The sequence below is a fragment of the Miniopterus schreibersii genome, assembly GCF_964146895.1.
Source record: "Miniopterus schreibersii genome assembly, chromosome: 10".
Classification (NCBI taxonomy): Eukaryota; Metazoa; Chordata; class Mammalia; order Chiroptera; family Miniopteridae; genus Miniopterus; species Miniopterus schreibersii.
This window is the reverse complement of record NC_138110.1, coordinates 60159083-60175993: the sequence shown is the minus strand read 5'-3', so window position 1 is coordinate 60175993 and position 16911 is coordinate 60159083. Positions and strand designations below refer to the sequence as shown.

Below are 16911 nucleotides of genomic sequence, written 5' to 3'. Positions count from 1 at the left end.
ATTTTCGTCTTTCTTGCTTTCCTTCTCCCTTCCTCTTTCTGAAATCAATAAAGATATATTTTTTAAAAAATGAAATAATACAAAGGAAGAAAACACTTTTTTTACATATTAAAGGTATTTATTATTTTACTATTTATGATATCAGAATATTGGGAAGAACCCTAAACAATCAACCAGGTAGAAGGCATTATTATAGCATTGTTTATTTAATATTATGCTCCCATTTGAATTGATAAATTAGATAATTGTATTCTTGTCAGAAAGTGCTTTTTGATATCTGTGAAAGGCTCTATGTATAAATTGTGTCCCTATTAAGTTTGCAACAACGACAAGAACACTGGCAAGAAAATGAGAACTTTTTTCTTAATGACTATTTGAGACTTACTAAATAGACAGTATATTTAAGTTCTACTTATAGACCATTTCAAAATACGTAAAATAAAAGGTTTCAGGTAAATCAAAAGTAGTTTCTCAAGGTAAAATGTTACCAAACATGCACCAGGGCCAAGATAAGTCCTGTTTAATTCTTATCTGTTTCACAAGTATTTGTTGAATTAGGTTGTTTTTGTTCTGATTTAGCTGGGAACGCAGAGTTGACAACATGGGACGTATTTATTACGTTGACCATTTCACAAGAACAACAACGTGGCAGAGGCCAACATTGGAATCGGTCCGGAACTATGAGCAGTGGCAGCTCCAACGTAGTCAGCTTCAAGGAGCAATGCAGCAGTTTAATCAGAGGTTCATTTATGGGGTGAGCAACCTGTTGCATTACAAACTTAACAAAAGTGTTTGGTTTTTAACCTTTTCCTGCATATGAAATGTAAACCACTAATTAGAATGAAGGTATAAGTGGGATGGCAACCCAGTTGTTGCTGTTGATATTATTTTTAGACATTATCTTGACTATTCTGTGTATATGATCTGTTCTTTCCTCTGAAATTTACTAAAGCTCAACCTCCTTTACTTTGTTAATGTCAAAAATAAAAAAGATATTAGGATAACTTAAAAACCATGGACAAAAGAATAGTAAAAATAAATCCAAGCAATTTGAAAAGAATTACAGCTGTTCTGAATTTAGTACTGCCTAATTTATCAGAACGTTTGAAGACTTGGGTCTAAGAACACCTGAGTTTTGAGTGGTTATATAGAACTAATGATAGAATTGAATCACTTTGTAATGTATAAAAGGTAAAACATACCTCATAAATCATTTGGTGCTCTGGGAGACTACAGAAATTTTCTTTCCTTTTTTTTTTTTTAATGCTTTTATTGATTTCAGAGAGAGGGAGGGAGAGGGAGAGAGAGATAAAAACATCAATGATGAGAGAGTCATTGATGGGCTGCCTCCTGTACGCCCCCCACTGGGGATCATGCCAGCTACCCAGGCATGTGCCCTGACTGGGAATCGAACCAAGATCAAGATCTCTTGGATCATATGTCCATGTTCAACTGCTGAGCCACGCCGGCTGGGCCAGAAATTTGCTTTCTTATAGTGTTATGTTAAATGTTTCATTCTGGCCTCAAAATCAAATTATCTTTGGTATAAAAACATTTCCTTTTTTGAAATGGTTTAAATTTTACATATTTTTCTTTAGAGCAATATTGCAGCAATAGTGATATACACCAAAATGTATTAATAGCTTGTTATACAATCTTTGGTGCTAGGAATTTTACGGTCTCTCAAATCACATCTTTTCTCTGAGAAAAGGAAAGTAGTTCTTGGAGAAATTTAATTCTACGTGACAAACAGGAGGGATTTGTTTTGAGTAGTATATAGAACTTAAACAGAAGAAAGCTCTCCAGGAGTTCAAGAGAAGCTGACTCTCTTCACTGCCATCTCTTCCCCTCCATCACCATTGGTACAGTCCCTGTTAGAGTCCATCAGAATAAATGCACCTGTTTTCACGAGGCATTGTCTCGTTTTCTTTTCTCCATGTTCCTGTGTATTTCTTGGACCCCATCACCATAGTAGGTATCACTCACTGACAAATTCACCTTTATCGTCATCCTTCCCTGGTTATGACTAAGATAACTTTTTTTATATTACAGTTTTTTCTGCCACCTTCTGTAGACAGCTATCACTATATTCCCTTTCCCAGTGGGTTTTTTTTCCCCCCCTTAATCTTCACCTGAGGATATTTTTTCCCGTTGCTTTTCAGAGAGAGTGGGAGAGAGAGAGAGACAGACAGAGAGAGAAGGAGAGACACTTCGATTGGTTGCCTCTCGCACATGCTGGGGATGGAGCCTGCCACTGAGGTATGTGCCCTTGTCTGGAATCAAACCCGGGACCCTTCAGTCCACAGGCTGACGCTCTAACCATTGAGCCAAACCAGCTAGGGCCCTTTCACAGTGGTTTTAGAGGTGAAATCAATTTTTGTCTCTTATCTACCTTACCCTTTTTTTTCTATGCTGTTTTATATTTTCTTTTCTTTCTAAATTATAATCACCTTTGGTATGCCTGGACAAATTTCTAGGTTTGAATACCTAGGTTTCCTAGCTTCTTTAAGGCTAGTTTCCACGTGGGTGTCCAGTGGAAAGAGCATGGGCTTTGGAGTCAGACACATCTGGGTTCAAATCCTGGTTCCACAGTTACTTTCTCTATATGATTTTGAGTAAGTTACTTAACCTTATCAAGACTCATTATTTTATAAAATGCTACAATTACCTCAGAGGGTTTTCTTGAGGATTCTGTAAAATAAAGTTTCTCATATGTTTGGCACATTCTACATGCAGAGAAGTATTAGTTTTCATCTCTTCTCTCACATCCACAATTGTAAATGTGCCCTATATCTTACCTTTGCAATGCATAATCTTTTAAAACATTCTGTTAAAGGCAGATTAGCAAATTTATGGAGCATGTACAGCGTATTGTAAACCTGACAAGTTTGATACTCAAAGTCTTTAGAACTTTGCTTGAATTTAGCTTTTACCTCATTGTCCATGGTTTTGTTTGTTTTTTAGTTGCTATTTGTTTGTTCTGACTCCAGTTACAGGGCAGTAGACTCCCATATACCAACATTAAAAAAAATTTTTTTTTAATCCTCACCCGAGGATATTTTTTCCATTGCTCTTCAGAGAGAGTGGAAGCAAGAGAGGGAGAGAGAGAAACATCAATGTGAGAAAGACACATCAATTGGTTGCCTCCTGCAGGCGCCCTGACCAGGGCTGGAGATTAAGCCTGCAACCGAGGTATGTGCCCTTGACTGGGATTGAACCTGAGACCCTTCCGTCTGTGGGCTAACACTCCAACCACTGAGGCAAACTGGCCAGGGCTGCACCAGCATTTTTAACCTCAGAATGTATATGGTTGATGAAGTAGTAACATTGTGTGATAGCTTTTCCTGGCCCATGGCTTCCCAGCTTATCTGTCCAGGAAGAGTCAGAAGGAGAGTCTTGTGTATTAGAAAATTATCGAAATAGTTTGTCATATGCCAAACTTTTCAGATCTGTTCTATAATGAGGCTCAGACCTTTTATAGTATTTCTTCCTGGCCTCCCTATTCTTACTCCTTTTCATAATCATATCTATCAAGACAAGCAAGGCCAGTTCCTGACAGGTCTGTCTTCCTAGAGCTGATAAGTCAGAAGTGGGCATCTTTCTCATAAGCTTCAAAACTTTCAATTAGTTAACTCAGTTTCTGCAATAAGTCAGTGGCATGGGGAAAAAACAAGAGTGTGGGGAACTACTATAGATGGGAGACTTAAGGAATCAGCCAAATGTAATGTGAGGACTTTGGATTCTGATGTAAACAAATAAGCAATCAGAGGCATTTAGGTAGGGGTTGAGTATTTTAAAATAAGATGATAACATTAACATTGATTGTTGCTAGGTGTGGTACTTGTAGTTATATAAGACTGTGTTCACATGTTTTTGAAAGGCATACTAAAATACAAAGGAGTGGAGCAATGACTAATTTTCTTCAGCAAAGAAGAAAAGAAATGTGGCAAAGTCTTGATAATTGTTGAATCGTGGTGCTGGATATATGGGCTGCAGTGTCCAATTTACTTGTTTATTTTTTTCTGTAATAATTTTTTTAAAAGGAGTTTATTATTTATTTGCCCTGTTTTACTAAAGGAGAAAGGGCTTAACCAAATCTTAGAGAGAGAGAGACCACAAGTTACCCCACTTTATTACACGTTTAAACCAAACACATGCATTAACCCTGCACAGAGTAAGTATTGCATTTGCATCTCTTTGTCCAGTAGTTGACTTCTGCTTTTATCTAGCCACCACTTTTTCTCCAGCAGTGGGTTACTTGCAGACAGAAATTTAAGAATCTTTCATGTAGGTCTAGGCTTACCAACCCCTCTCCACTCTAGTTCTTTTCTCCTGTTCACTTGACAGCCTGTTCTTCCTGCTCCCCCAGCTCTCTTCCCACAGTTCCTTGTATATACTGTGCTCTGTATGTGCTCCTCTTTTTTTGATTTAGATACAGAAGGTTTTTCTCAGTTCTGATGACAGAGTACTGTTATTTATAAATGGCTGTTGGGGAGTTAAAGTCGGGTGAGCAAAAGTAGGTTTACAGTTTGTATGGGAAATAATACAATAATAAATAATAATACAGGAATAAACTCTGTTTCATTTACTCACAACTTTAATCCTATTTTGCCCAGCCCTGTATTTTTGTAACTTACTGATTTGTAGTTAAAAAGGAAAAAAAGTGGTTATTTGGGGTGAGGATTATATATTTGTAATATTTGAATTTCAATGTTAAATAATGTTTGCACAGATTTTTTTCTCCACCAGAATGTATTGGCATTTATCCATGACAGTGTGACACTTATCTAAGATGTGAACTCTCTAAGAGTGTGTTATGTTGCACATGGCCAGGAAAGACATATCAGAACTCATACACTTGCTCTCAGGTTGTCTAAGTTCAGTATTTCACCTTTTTTGTTGTTCTTTTTAGAATCAAGATTTGTTTGCTACATCACAAAACAAGGAATTTGACCCCCTTGGTCCCCTGCCACCTGGATGGGGTAAGTTACATAAATTTTTTCATTCAATTTGTTGATTTTTAAAATCAAATATTTATGGATGATGTCTTGCTCTTGCTTAAGTGAATACCTGGGAATATTTTGGAGTGTGTTGGTTTATTTTATTTTTAAATATATCTTTATTGATTTCAGGGAGAGGAAGGGAGAGAGAGAGATAGAAACATCAATGATGAGAGAGTCATCATTGATCGGCTGCCTCCTGCACGCCCCCAACTGGGGGTCGAGCCCTCAACCCGGCCATGTGCCCTGGCCAGTAATCAAACCATGATCTCCTGGATCCTAGGTCGATGCTCAGCCACTGAGCTATGCCTGGCTAGGCGGGGTATATTGGTTTAATTCAGTGTGCCAAATAGGCATTACATTTTCCAAAAGTTCTGAGTTGACCTTTTATTATAGTAAACATTTATTGGGATTTAGAATTATTTTTCTAAAGTTTAAAAATATTTTTGTTCAGCAATAAAAAGAAATGGATTATTCATACAGCAATCTGATGGGCATTCTGCTTAGTTTAAAAAGTCAATCTCAAAAGATTATATACTATATGATTCAGTTTATATAACATTCTCAAAATGACAAAACTGTAGAGATGGAAAACAGATTAATAGTTACCAGGAAACAGAGCTAAAGGTAGCTGAGTACAAATACAGGCAGTAACGTAAGCAGCTCTTATGTGGTGGTGGAAGAGTTCTCTGTTTTGACCGTGGTGGTGATTACACAGATCTGTACCTGGGATAAAAGTGCATAAAACTATACATTCACCTAAATGAATTCAGCTTTAAAAATTGGTGAAAATTGAATAAAATTTGTAGGTGACAGTAACTTACCAGTGTCAGTTTCCTGATTTTGATACTGTATTACAGCTATAAAAGATATCATCACCATTGTGGGAAACTGGTTGAAGGGTACATGAAATTTCTTTGAATGACTTTGCCACATCTTGTGAATAATAATTATTTCAAAATAAAAAACTTAAAAAGTATTTTGATCACATTGGTGCTTCCAATACACAGTTCAGAGTGTGGCTGAGTTGATGTTACCTGAAAGAACAGTGGAAGGGGCACATGGAAGGATGGTGACTGTGTGTGCTATACCATGGAGCACATTAGCAGGCTCTGTTATTGAGTGCACTTGGTACTTAATTATTAAAACTTTGTTAATACACCAGATTCTGTTTTATAGTGTTATATGTCATAGCAATGTAGCAAGTTTCTGGAATATACTATATGACAGTATAGGAACAATTTTTCATGGAAGCCAAAGGGAATATAGAAAGTGGAAAACAGAAAAGTAAAGCCTGTTATGGAAACAGAGCTGTAGATATTTCATAATATTGGAATAAATTCAGAAAGTGATATTTCTAGATAGTCTTGTTGGGAAGCATTGGTCCCTAAGATAGATTGCTTTAGCATTACTTTACTGAGGAATAGAGGGGGAAAATTGATGTGTCAAGATCACATGAATCTGGGCAATAAATGATACTGGCTCTATAAGCCTGCCTCAGAAACCCCATTGCTCTTAAGAGGTTATTTATCCTTAATACTCTTGTGAGTAAAAAATATAATAGGTCATACTTATAACTGTTATTGTTACCAGCTTGAAACAAAAGGAGGGCATGTGAAAGTAGTAAATTTCTGTCTTCACCAAAGCCTAGCAGTTTAGTAAGGAGTCTTTTGGCTCTGTTGGAGCCTCAGAGTGGACAGTGCATGGTTAATACAAAGTCACTTTAGAGGAGGGGATGCTGGCCTTATGAGGCATATTGAACCAGACCTGTCAGACTGCATTCCAGGACATGGATGGATTTCTCAGCTTTATTTCTTGAGTTGTTTGTGCTGCATTACAGAAAAGAAATAGATGTACCAAAAGGATATATGTGAAGGTCATCTATTTGTCCTTTTAATTTTATTGCAGAAAAACTGTGATTCTGTGGCTTTTGTCAGAAACACAGAAAGTTTTACTCCTCCAGAGTAGCCATTAAGAAAAATGGGCTCTTGCTCATAGGAGCATGAGCTGCAGCCTGTTGTCTTTATTCTGAAAGCTTTTCCTGCCAGCCAGTCCTCGCCTTCTGTATTTACCATTATCCTCATCAGCAGGTCTTCCTCAGATTTACTTTAGCCAACATCTCCCTAAAATACTTCCTGTAAACACGCAGTCCCAGCTTATCTGGGTGATGAGAATGTTACCTTGCTTATTTTACATACATTCTGCTTGTTTTTAGGTGTCACACTCCTGAAGTTGAACTGTACCCCCTTCCTAAATGAGTTCATGACCATCCTATTACTCAGACTGAGCATTGCTTTTCACTGTCTGCCTTTGGGGCATGTGCCTTATTTGTGGAACCATTGACAGTACTGGTACTGTGACAGATGACATACCCTCAGGATTGACCCAGGAAATAAAATCCCAGTTTATATTCTATGGTTACATTATGGAATTGACAGCATTATTTTCGTGACAACATATATACTTAAATCCAATTTCCTCACCTTTTCAGACTTCTATATGCTAGTGCTAGACATTACTATCTTGAAGTAAAGAATTATTTAATACATGGATATTATGGAGGCTGGCTAACAAAATATTTTTAGTTCAAAATGTTTTCTAATAGGCCTTTGTATAGCTGGGTTTACCATTCAGGTGTAAAGATATTTCTTCATTTTCAGAGTTGCTCTGAAAGAATCCATAGAACAAGAAGCATCTTCTCCTTTTTACTGTTTTATTCACCAGGTCAGGAAGTGCTCTGATGTGCATTCAGGTTTGATGTTCAGTAATTTCAGTATTGTTTATCATGTGATTTTTGTAACAAAGAAATCAGTTCTACAGCCACAGTTCTTCCTCTCATTGAGCAGATGATCCTTCAGTTTGCAGGTGCATCCACCTTTGAAATTTTGTTTTTCACAGCCTCTTCCAAGATATGCTGATATCAGCAGTATATACTTAGAACATAATAATAAATAAGTTTCCTATTAACTTTATCTTGCCTCATGTTAGCTTTTGATGAGAAAATCTTTGGCCCTGAAATCTGAACTTGCATGGCAGATAAAAGATGAATACGTGCTTAGCTATGCACTTAGTGTCTTATTTTTAGATGATAAAAATTACTCTGCAAAATTCTTTGGAATCAAATTTATAGATTCTGAAAATACATTTTAAAAATTTAAATTTAATGTGACTGCCCGGCCAGGTGTGGCTCACCAGTTGAGCATCGACCTAGGATCTAGGAGATTGCGGATCCATTCCCAGTCAGGGCACATGCCCGGGTTGCGGGCTCCATCTCCAGTCGGGGGCGTGCAGGAAGCAGCCGATCAATGATTCTCTCATCATTGATGTTTCTATCTCTCTCTCTCCCCCTCTCCCTTCCTCTTTCTAAAATCAATAAAGATATATTTAAAAATAAATATTTAATGTGACTGCCAAGAACATGAACTTATTTTGTTGTCATGTAGCACTGTAGGTGCTTCTTTTTGCCTCAGAATCAACCTTAAAGTTGATTATCCTTAAAGTTGGTTACATGTTTCCACACTCAAGATACTGTGGTCAGCGAAGCCAGTGTTAATATTCAGTGTGTCAAAGATGAAGGGTACCATTTTTATGTATATCATGCACACCCGGAGTTCTGTTTCTATTTTAGTCTCAGCTGATATGCCTATCCAGAGTGGGTTCATGATACTCACAAATTACATACCTTCTGAACCCCTATATCATCACTGCTACATGAAATCATGGAAACAGTGCTGGGGATATTGTTAAAAGTTAACAAATATTAATTTGACAAGGCTATATAACTTTTCCTAAGACTCATCTTGCAATATCTTGCTTAAAGAAAGATCTAAAGGCTCTAAATAAAATTTACTTTAAAAATAGATACAACTTTTCAAACCATGGGACATAAAAATTGGCTTTATTATCATGAAATTAAGTTTAAAAGTTTGTTTGAATGTTGCTAATTTTTAGAAACTGCTTTTTAAAAAAGTTGGAGTATATTCTGTACTCTAATACTTCAGTTATTTATTTTGAGACATGTTGGCCAAATTAAAAACATTCAGATACAGGAAGAGACTATCTATTGAAGAATTACTTGGTAATAGAGCAGAGAAGTCAATAGTTCAGAACAATATTAATATTAAGGTTTTAAAATTATGTGGTTATTAAATGAGGAAATGACTCCACTTGTCTTCTGGACCTTAATGACAGAGCTCAGGGAAGCAGGGAAACTTTTATAGAAAAGGAGCAGGAAACCAAGGAGACTCCAGAAGCAAGAGCCGAGGGGAGCAGGACAAGCAGCAGCTGCAGGTGCAGGGAATCAGAGCTGAGCCCTGTGCAGGACTTTACAATAGATATTTAGGGTGTGGGAGCTGGGTATGTTAAGGAATAGGACATATGTTGAAACTGTGTGTTTCCTAGATGAATAATGCCAAGCATGTAACAAACAATTAGGTTATATTACCCCCATTATATTTTTAGAAATGAGATGGTGTGGTATGAAAAAAATGCCTGAATGAAGTCTTAAGTTTCCATTGCGTCACTGCCACTTAATTCTGAGATTTTGGGCAGATCACTTAACCTGTCTGAGTTTCTTTCAAGATAAACTAAAACCACTTACCCCATGGGACTGCTAAGGATAAATGAAGCCATCTATGAAAAGTTAAAATGATTAATTAATTGTGCTGCGGTCAGTTGGATTGAGCAGAAAAGTTCTGTGAGCAGGACATTTTGAATTAAGTCTGTTTAGTTTCTAGGATGTAGTTATATTTTTATAACTTTAGTAGTATGTGACTTAAAAACTACAAAATCAGCACAATGAGAAATGGGCAAATTCAGCTCATCTTATTATTTTAGTTTGAGGAAGAAGACTGTGCCAGCTCTAATGCTTTGCTTTGTCTTTGTGTTTTTTTTGTGTTTTTTTGTTTACATTTAAGAGAAGAGAACGGACGGCAATGGTAGAGTATATTTTGTCAACCACAACACTCGTATTACACAGTGGGAAGACCCCAGAAGTCAAGGGTAAGAACTTTCAGTTACTAATTTATAGATAACCTCTTAAATTTGTACCGTGTCTGATTCAGTTATGAAAAAGATCAGTTACATAGTCTTTCACCCACATACCTTATAAAGAGAAAAAATTATACTATTTCATATAATGGATGTGGATTTCTTGAGAGTATAGGGGGAAAAAACTCCCTGGTTTATGCCAATACACTTAAATATTCAAAAATACCTACTTATTATTAATAAGACCAGATAAGTAATTCTAAAGCAGAGTTTTGCAACCTGGGATCAACTGGATAAAATTCAGGGAGTATGTGACTTAGAGAAAAATTAAACATTCGGTTTCATCAACCTGTTTCCTTCCATTGTGATTGTAAGCTACAACCATAGAATTAGCAATGTTTAGGACTTTGCCACCAGTAGAGATCACAGGTTTTTTATATCATTCTTCAGTTGTTGCCGATATATCAAAATATTGTTTACATACATCATTGCAAGAACTAGCTAGTTAATAGAGTCACATTGTTATAAAGTTGTCTTTTTAATATTTTGATAACTATGTATATATGATTGCTTTTCTTTGTAACATTATGTAATGGTGTGTAACATTCATTTGCTAGGGCTGCCTTAACAAAGTACCTGTGGCTTAAACAACGGAGATTTGTTTCATAGTTGAGGAAGCTACAAGACCAAGGTGTTTGGAGGGCTATGCTTCTGAAGGCAGTAGGGAAGGACTGAGTCCAGGCTTCTCTCCTAGCTTCTCGTGGTTCCTTGGCTTGTGGCAGCATAACTCCAGTCTTAAAATGGCACTCGTTCTGTGTGTGTGTCCAAATTTTATAACAGTCATAATGGATTAGTGGCCCACCATTTTCATCTTAATTAATCACATCTTCAATGACCCCTATTTCCAAATGAGGTCATACTCTGAGGTACTGAGATTTAGGACTTTAACGTGAATTTGCAGGGGGTACACAATTCAGCTCATAACAATAGGTAATACTATGCACTTATCCGACTGCCAGAAGGATTCAGTTCTGCAAGAAATTTGGCAAGGTATATAGTCAGAGAGCACACCCTCTACACAATTGCCCTCACTTTAGACAGCCATAAGCTGGGACCAACTGGCTACAAATTTGGGTGTCCCCACAACCACTTTCAGGTTTGATAACTCACTAGAGAGACTAGAACTCACTGAAGCCTTTTGTACTCAGTCCCATTTATTACAGGGAAAGGATACAAATTAGACCCAACAGAAGAAAGGGATGAAAAGGGCAGAGTCTAAGAGAGTTCCAGACACCCACAATTAACGTGGAACAGTATGTGTGGAATGTTGCTAACCATGGAATCTCACCTGAGTCTCTGGTATCCAGAGTTTTTACTAAGGCTCCCATCGTGTACTGCCTATGTGGCTAACCTTTAGTCTCCAGCCCTTCTTCAGAGTTTGGGTTAATACCTTCAGTTTTCAGTTACGCCAGAGGTCAGAACCGATGTGGAATATCCCAAAGTCTCAATCATAAAACACATTGTTGACTGTCTGATGTTCAAAGCCTCCAAGCAAACAAAGATACTTCTGACAGGCAAGACATTGCAGAGGCCTAGAGATTAGCTCTCAGTAGTCGAGGGCAAAGGCCAGACCTCTGTTTAGGTATGATTAATTCTTCACTTATCATGTTCATGGCTCAAAGTTTTAAGAACTGCTGTTCAAAAGGGATGCTTTAAATTTAAAATCTATTTCTGGGTACCAAAAAATCACATTTTTTTATGGAGTTATGGTATTTAACTTAAATATTTTTAATTTTCCAAAAAGGAAGAATTAAGAATTTCAAAAGTAACATTTCTAATTCCTCTTTAAAATTCTGTCTCTAAGGGTAGAATACACCGTGTCACCTTACTGTGATTGCTACATTTTTTGTTCCCCCTTGTTCCTTTAAAGTTTCAGAACTAAAGTTAGCATCCTATTTTAAAACAAATGACCCAGCTGGGCCGGGTGTGGCTCAGCGGTTGAGCGTGGACCTAGGATCCAGGAGATCGAGGTTTGATTGCCGGTCTGGGCACATGCCCTGGTTGAGGGCTCAATCCCCAATGACTCATCATGGGTGTTTCTCTCTCTCTCTCCCTCTCCTTTCCTCTCTCTGAAATGAATAAAGATATTTTTTTTAAAAAAATGACCCAGTTCTATCCAATTTGTTTTTAAGATAACAACTAAGTCTGTTTTGCAAATATAGTTACAACGCATGAGAAGTGTTACCTTTTTTAAAATTTTGGTAGTCTGTTTTATCTGACATTGTGTCCTTAGTTCTGTGAATACAGCTAAATGTCCTGATCCTCTTGACATAGTTTACAAAATACTGTTCTGTGTAATGGTTCTCAGCCTTTTGTGCTTCTAAAGTACACTTGAGGAAAATGACATTCCTGTGCGCAGCAGTGGCTCTGTAAAACATGAGCTTCAGTGCCTCCAACTCCTCCCTGTCTTCCTTTCTGATGGGAACTGGAACATTTCCAGTGTTCTGTCTTTCACCAAACCCACCAGATGGAAAAATTGAAGATATAGAATAGAGGGGAAAAACCTGGCAAATATGAATAAAACTTGGGACACTTACTACACCCAAATAGCTAAGAAGACAGGCTGCTGTTACGCAGAGTGCACAGGCACAAGTGGCGGAGGAGGCACTCAGTGATTCCTGCTCGTCCTCGTGTCATGTTTAAATGTAAAGATAAGTTTCTTAGATTCAGGAGTATGCAGTTTTGAATATTTATACTAATGCCTCAATTATTTTAATATATAACAAATGAAAATCAAGTCACTATTTCCTTATAATCTAGCTCCTATTTTAAAACTCATGTAATATTTTCAGGGAGGGAAGTTGTGCCAGACAACACAAACTGAAATACTTGATAAGTGCTGTGCTAGCAGTATGAAGGAAGTACTTCAGAGACCTGAAGAGAACGATCAGTATATAGTAGGAGGAATAATAATAGTTTGAGGGATCATTATGTGCTCATTATAAGCTCATTATTAAGCTTTTTACTTGTATTATCTAATTGATTTCTCATATATTCGTCTTATACAGACATTGTTATCTCTGTCTTTATGGACAAAGAAACTAAAGTTCAGAGAGATTAAGTAAGGTCTAAAGATGGATATTAAGTGGATAGGAATACTTCATAAAGGATACTTGAGCTGCCTTACCAGGAATAATAGAGATTCTGGACAAGAGGAAAGGTTTCCCTTGGAGGTGTGACAGATTGTGTCTTGTTTAGGGAATTGGTGATACCATTATTAAACACTATGAAATCACAGAGTTCAGAGAAGGGATTTGAGGGCAGAGTAAGTGAGTACGAGATGTAATAGTTTAGATCTTTTCTTTTTTTTTAAATATATCTTTATTGATTTCAGAAAGAGGCAAGGAGAGGGATAGAAAGATAGAAACATCAATGATGAGAAAGTCATTGATCGGCTGCCTCCTGCACTCCCCCACTGGGGATCGAGCCCTCAACCCAGGCATGTGCCCTGACCGGGAATCGAACCTTGATTGCCTGGATCCTAGGTCGATGCTCAACCACTGAGCCATGCCCAGCTGGGCTAGATAGTTTTTTTTATTCCCCCAAGAATGGCAGACTCCACATGCAGCGCCTCATTTGGATATGTCTGGAGTCTCAGAAGCTTGACTACTCTACATTCTCCTACAAGTGGACCATGAGAGCTTGTATGGAGCTTCTAGCAGGGGAGCGCAGTTACTCTTACTCAGTATACCCTTAACCAAAGAACGATCCTCTCCTCTATTGGGGAAAGTCATGCAGCTTCTGGAGGGATGCACATGAAGTGGGGAGGGAGGAAGGGGACACCCGCTAGCCAGCCAGATCAGTCGATTCAATCCTGGCTATCAGTGGGGTGACAGATGTCACAGCCAGATCGCCTTCACATCCAGCTTAGATTTTATTATTGGTAGTGGTGAACAGTGATAGCACCTTAAGGAGAGAACTGATTTGATCAGATCTCTGTTTAGTACTCTGTCAGCAATGTGAAATAAATGAGTGTAGGACCAGAGTGAGACCAGAGGCAGGAAAAACCCAGTTAGGTGGCTGTTGTGAAAGTTTAGGAGAAAGGAATAAAGCCAGCATAAGGATGGTGCTGGAGATTGAAAATAGTGGTGAACATGAAGACTTCTAAGGCAGAATGGGCAGAACTTGGTTACCGTTGGGGTGTTTAGGTGGGTTATTAGGTAGCTGGGGAATCAAGTCAAGTAGGTAGGAAAGGACTGAGTGGTGGTGGATGGGCCTGTTGACACATTAACATGCTTATGGAATAAAGAGGGTATATCTAAGAGATCTAGTAAACAACTGGATATACTGGACTAAATGGTTTTCTAGAAGATTCCAAGTGCATTTATGTGTGGTTTTAGTTTCTGCGTTTGGCAAACAATCATCTCTTTAACATTTTTTGTTTATATATTTTTCTATGTTCTTTAGTCAGTTAAATGAAAAGCCCTTACCTGAAGGCTGGGAAATGAGATTCACAGTTGATGGAATTCCATATTTTGTGGACCACAATAGAAGAACCACCACCTATATAGATCCCCGCACTGGAAAATCTGCCCTGTAAGTTTTCTAAACATTGTAGATTAAAAGAAAAACTGATTCCAAGATTTTGATGTAAAGGATCTGAATTAGCAAGAAGTATAGTTGTTACTGTTTCATGAGTTGGCCTGCCCATAGATTTCTGTTCACTAAATATTTTGTATTTCCATTACTCTCTTGAATATTTTCTCCTATAGACTTTTCATATTTGTTACCATCTTTGCACACAGCACTAAATGGGACTATTCAGAAATTATCAGTACAGTACTACTCACTAATTAATCTCTGATTTCTGATGCTGTCATAATTACACTGTAGGCTGGAATAAAAAGAACAAATTGAAAAGAGAAAAAAATCTTTTTCCAGCTCTCTTTAAAAGAGCCTTTCTCGAAGTCCTATACAACAGTTCCACTTATAACTCATTAAGTCTCACAGCCACACTGGGAAATGTAATCTTTATCCTAGGTAGCAGTCTGCCCAGGTAAATATCAAGAGTCTGATTTAAGGACAAAGGAGAGAATGGATTTGGGGGATAGACAACATTCTCAGATAGCACCTACTTTATAGTCCTGTTAGATTTGGCTGTATATAAGAGAAAATGTCACAACACTGGCTTTAAAAAGATGAAAATTTATTTCTGTCTTTTACTTAAAAATAATCCTGGGAAATAAACATTTTAAAAGGCAGTGGTAGGATTATGCTATCTACTAGGGTGTTTTCATATTTGACTGCTGAGTTTGGAGGGAGTATGGTATTTTGCTTTCCTTCAAAATTTTATCTTACAGCTATATATGTCATATTTCCATTCTTCCTCAGAGACAATGGACCCCAGATAGCCTATGTACGGGACTTTAAGGCAAAGTTTCAGTATTTCCGGTTCTGGTGTCAGGTTAGTATTGGGATATATTTCTGTACTCCCTTTCTTTTGTTTATTTTGCTTGTATTACACAGTCAGTGATTATGAAAATAATTAACTTATAGAAAAAGAGGTAAAATGTGAAGCTTCGGAATCTCTCCTATTTTTAAGGCAAGGAAATAGATTGATCAGTTATATAATTTGTAGCTTCTTTTGTCCACAATAATAAATTTGAAACCATTCAAATAAGAAAACAATGCTTCTCTCTTTCCAGTAACCATTATGTTCAGGTTGCAGAAATCCTCAAATGAGTTAAAACATTTTCTGATGTATAAATTATAACTAGCCCCTTTCATAGCTAGCATTTGCTTGATACATACATACAGGGTGTCCCCAAAAAATGTATGTGCACTTAGAATGATTATAAAGTCAGAGTTTATTAAAATACAGTTTGTTTCAAAATTTAAAAGAATCTACAGAAATGGATAAATTTTTTGTCAATGCCTGTTTTCAAACTGGTGACCATTCTGGTCCAGGCACTGCTAATAACGTGAAGCAATGGAATTGCAAACTTCAAGAATTATTTCATTCGGTATTTGTGTGCCCTCAATTCATCGACTGTTGCCAGTTTTGTACCTGTAAACTTTATCTTTTATGTACCCCATAAAAAAAAGTCTAGTGGCACTTTAGGATAAATTTTCTTTATTCAAAGCTTAGTCTGGCTTTACCCATTATTTCAAATCAGTTAAACCTGAAAAGGAGTGAAAATTAAGTGAGTTATCAGCTGTTAAAGTGTATATACATTTTTTGGGGGCACCCCTATATATATGTATCACTTTGATAGATACATATATGTGGTTATATTCACACTATTTTCTCAGATGTGACCAAGTATTTCTGATGTATAAATAAATATTTACTGAATTAATGATTTCATTATGGGTTCTAAATAAAATTAATGTACTATTTAAAATATTACTTTAATGAATATTTTTTAACTTCAAACTTGTAATTAACTGGGCAAGCAAGAAGAATCTGAATTGCTTTTTGAAAATAAAATTGAAGATTTATTTGACTTAGTAAGTAAGCTTGGTGCATATGAGATCTTGTTTTCCTGTGTTTTATATATCAATGTCTATAATTAGCATGAAGGCTCACAAATGCATAATCATTCTTAAATATACAGTCATATTCAGAATCTACTTGTTTCTGTAAGCAAAGATAAAAGTAAATAAAATGTTACCCTTTTGGTTTTTTGATAGATCATTTTAAATGGTGAGAGTTGACTTAAGTCATTTTTATATTTCAGCAACTGGCCATGCCACAGCACATAAAGATTACAGTGACAAGAAAAACATTGTTTGAAGATTCCTTTCAGCAGGTACTGTTTGCCTCCTGGGTGCCAGCCGCAAACCATCTTTTGGTGTTGGCAGATTGAACAGTTTGGAACTTTTTGAGTTGGAGTCCTTGAATTTTTAAGTCTAATCTCAT

At 36.9% G+C, this 16911-nt stretch overlaps 1 protein-coding gene across 3 annotated transcripts in view; it reads left to right on the top strand.

Annotated features, from left to right (window-relative positions):
* ITCH (itchy E3 ubiquitin protein ligase) overlaps positions 1-16911 on the top strand; it is a 94774-nt gene that overhangs the window by 56698 nt on the left and 21165 nt on the right. For all 3 annotated transcript variants that reach the window (XM_081148924.1, XM_081148925.1, XM_081148926.1), the window contains 6 exons: positions 580-754; positions 4913-4982; positions 9917-10001; positions 14457-14585; positions 15381-15453; positions 16730-16801. In XM_081148924.1, coding sequence (XP_081005050.1) covers positions 580-754; positions 4913-4982; positions 9917-10001; positions 14457-14585; positions 15381-15453; positions 16730-16801 — 604 coding nt within the window. The remainder of the gene's footprint in view (positions 1-579; positions 755-4912; positions 4983-9916; positions 10002-14456; positions 14586-15380; positions 15454-16729; positions 16802-16911) is intronic.